Below are 1847 nucleotides of genomic sequence, written 5' to 3' on the forward strand. Positions count from 1 at the left end.
ATGAAATGAAAATATCATATGTAAAGCAGAAGTGATTTCCAGGCATGTTTTCACTCTGCAGATATAATAACAGTCAACAGACTCTTCTATTGGCTCCAGTCAGACCAACATTGATGCTTCATATGTTTGATTCTATGCAAACTCAGTGAGTTTCCTTGTTACTCAGCTATAAAAACTTCACATCAGGCTGTCAGTGGAGTTCACAGCACGTCAGTTTCAACATCAACCATGTTTTCTGTAGCTCTGCTGCTGCTGTTGGCAGCTGGATGTGAGTCTCTCTGGATTTGTCAAAGTCAACAGTTCTTCTTTTGCAGTTTAACTTGATCATTTGTTACAAAACATTTTCTTTTTTTAACAGGTGTGAAGTGTGAACAGTTGACACAGCCAGCCTCTGTGACTGTGCAGCCAGGTCAGCGTCTGTCCATCAGCTGTCAGGTCTCTTATTCTGTTAGCAGCGACTACACAGCTTGGATCAGACAGCCTGCAGGGAAAGGACTGGAGTGGATTGGCATGGCAACTACTGGAGGCTCTCTCTACAAAGATTCACTAAAGAACAAGTTCAGTATCAACTCAGACTCTTCCAGCAACACAGTGACTCTAAATGGACAGAATGTGCAGCCTGAAGACACTGCTGTGTATTACTGTGCCAGAGAGCCACAATAACACAAACCATCAGTAGACCTGAACAAAAACCCTTCAGTGCCTGAACACTTGTAACATGAAGCCACCAGAGGAGGAGCTCTCAGACCACTAATGATTTCAACACCAGTTCACTGTTACAGTAAAGAGAGGAACAGACATATTTATCAATGAAGAAGTAAAAGAAACATGAGCTGGTTTATAAACATGTTCAATAATGATAAAATTGATAGGACACATTTTCCAAAAAGTGTCTTTTCTGTCTGACTCACAATATGTAAGTGAGATAATGACAAAATGATTTCAGCTCACAACTGCATTTTAAAAAGCTCTTCATCTGAACACAAAATGAAACATAAATCAGGATTTTCGTTCCTACTGCAGTTTAATTTCCCCTGATGTCCTTTAAAAGGTTTGCCTCATGAACACTTCATCAGAAAATCAACATTACAACATATGGAACAACATTTGTCGTCATTTCTTGTTGTTCCCATTAAAATATAATTAAAAATACTCACTTTAGTGGTATTGTAACATTGATCAGCTTGTGAAATTCTTGACTTAATGCACAGTGCTTTATAATGAGGGGCAACCAACTTAAATGATGTGTTTGTCAAATAGTTGCACAAAAACTACTAAACATGCACAAGTTTCTCTTGAAGGAATGAATCTTGTACAGTAAATATTCATTCCTCTATGGAGGAATATTACAAAGTTTTTGTGTAGTTTTATGGACCTTTTCCTCTCGGGCACAATTGACGCTCGTTATATGGATTATTCCTGCCGGAGGGTACCCCCGCGGGTCTCCAGCTGCACTTTGAGGAATAAGAAACTACACCGGACTTCTCATCAGCATGAGGGTGAGTCGATAATGAATGAATTTCGTTCGAGAGTGAACTATTCCTTTAATTCTCCAGTTTCACCAAACAGTAACTGAGATCCAAGTCAAATCCAGTTCAACACTGTGAGGAGGAGTCAATGCAAAACTCAGATGTCTTCCTCCTCTACTTATCTGACTGCAGAGAGGATGATAGAGAAAGTGGACACACAGTTTAACATGATGGACTATAGGACAGGACTGCTGCTTTTAACTGTCTGCTGGGCAGGTAAAGACAGTGATCTTGAAAAAAGGTTCCAGCTTCATGCAACTGAGTACTGTATATTCATTTTTGTCTCAACAGGTGTTGATGGTCAGACTCTGACAGAAT

At 39.7% G+C, this 1847-nt stretch overlaps 1 gene segment (V, D, J or C); it reads left to right on the plus strand.

Annotated features, from left to right (window-relative positions):
• Window positions 1–228: 228 nt before the first annotated feature.
• Window positions 229–663, plus strand: LOC141020145 (Ig heavy chain V region 5A-like). The segment is given in 2 exon segments: window positions 229–268; window positions 359–663. Coding segments are annotated over 2 exon segments (345 nt in total).
• The last annotated feature ends 1184 nt before the right edge of the window (window positions 664–1847 follow it).

This window comes from Pagrus major, chromosome 23 (genome assembly GCF_040436345.1).
Source record: "Pagrus major chromosome 23, Pma_NU_1.0".
Lineage (NCBI taxonomy): Eukaryota > Metazoa > Chordata > Actinopteri > Spariformes > Sparidae > Pagrus > Pagrus major.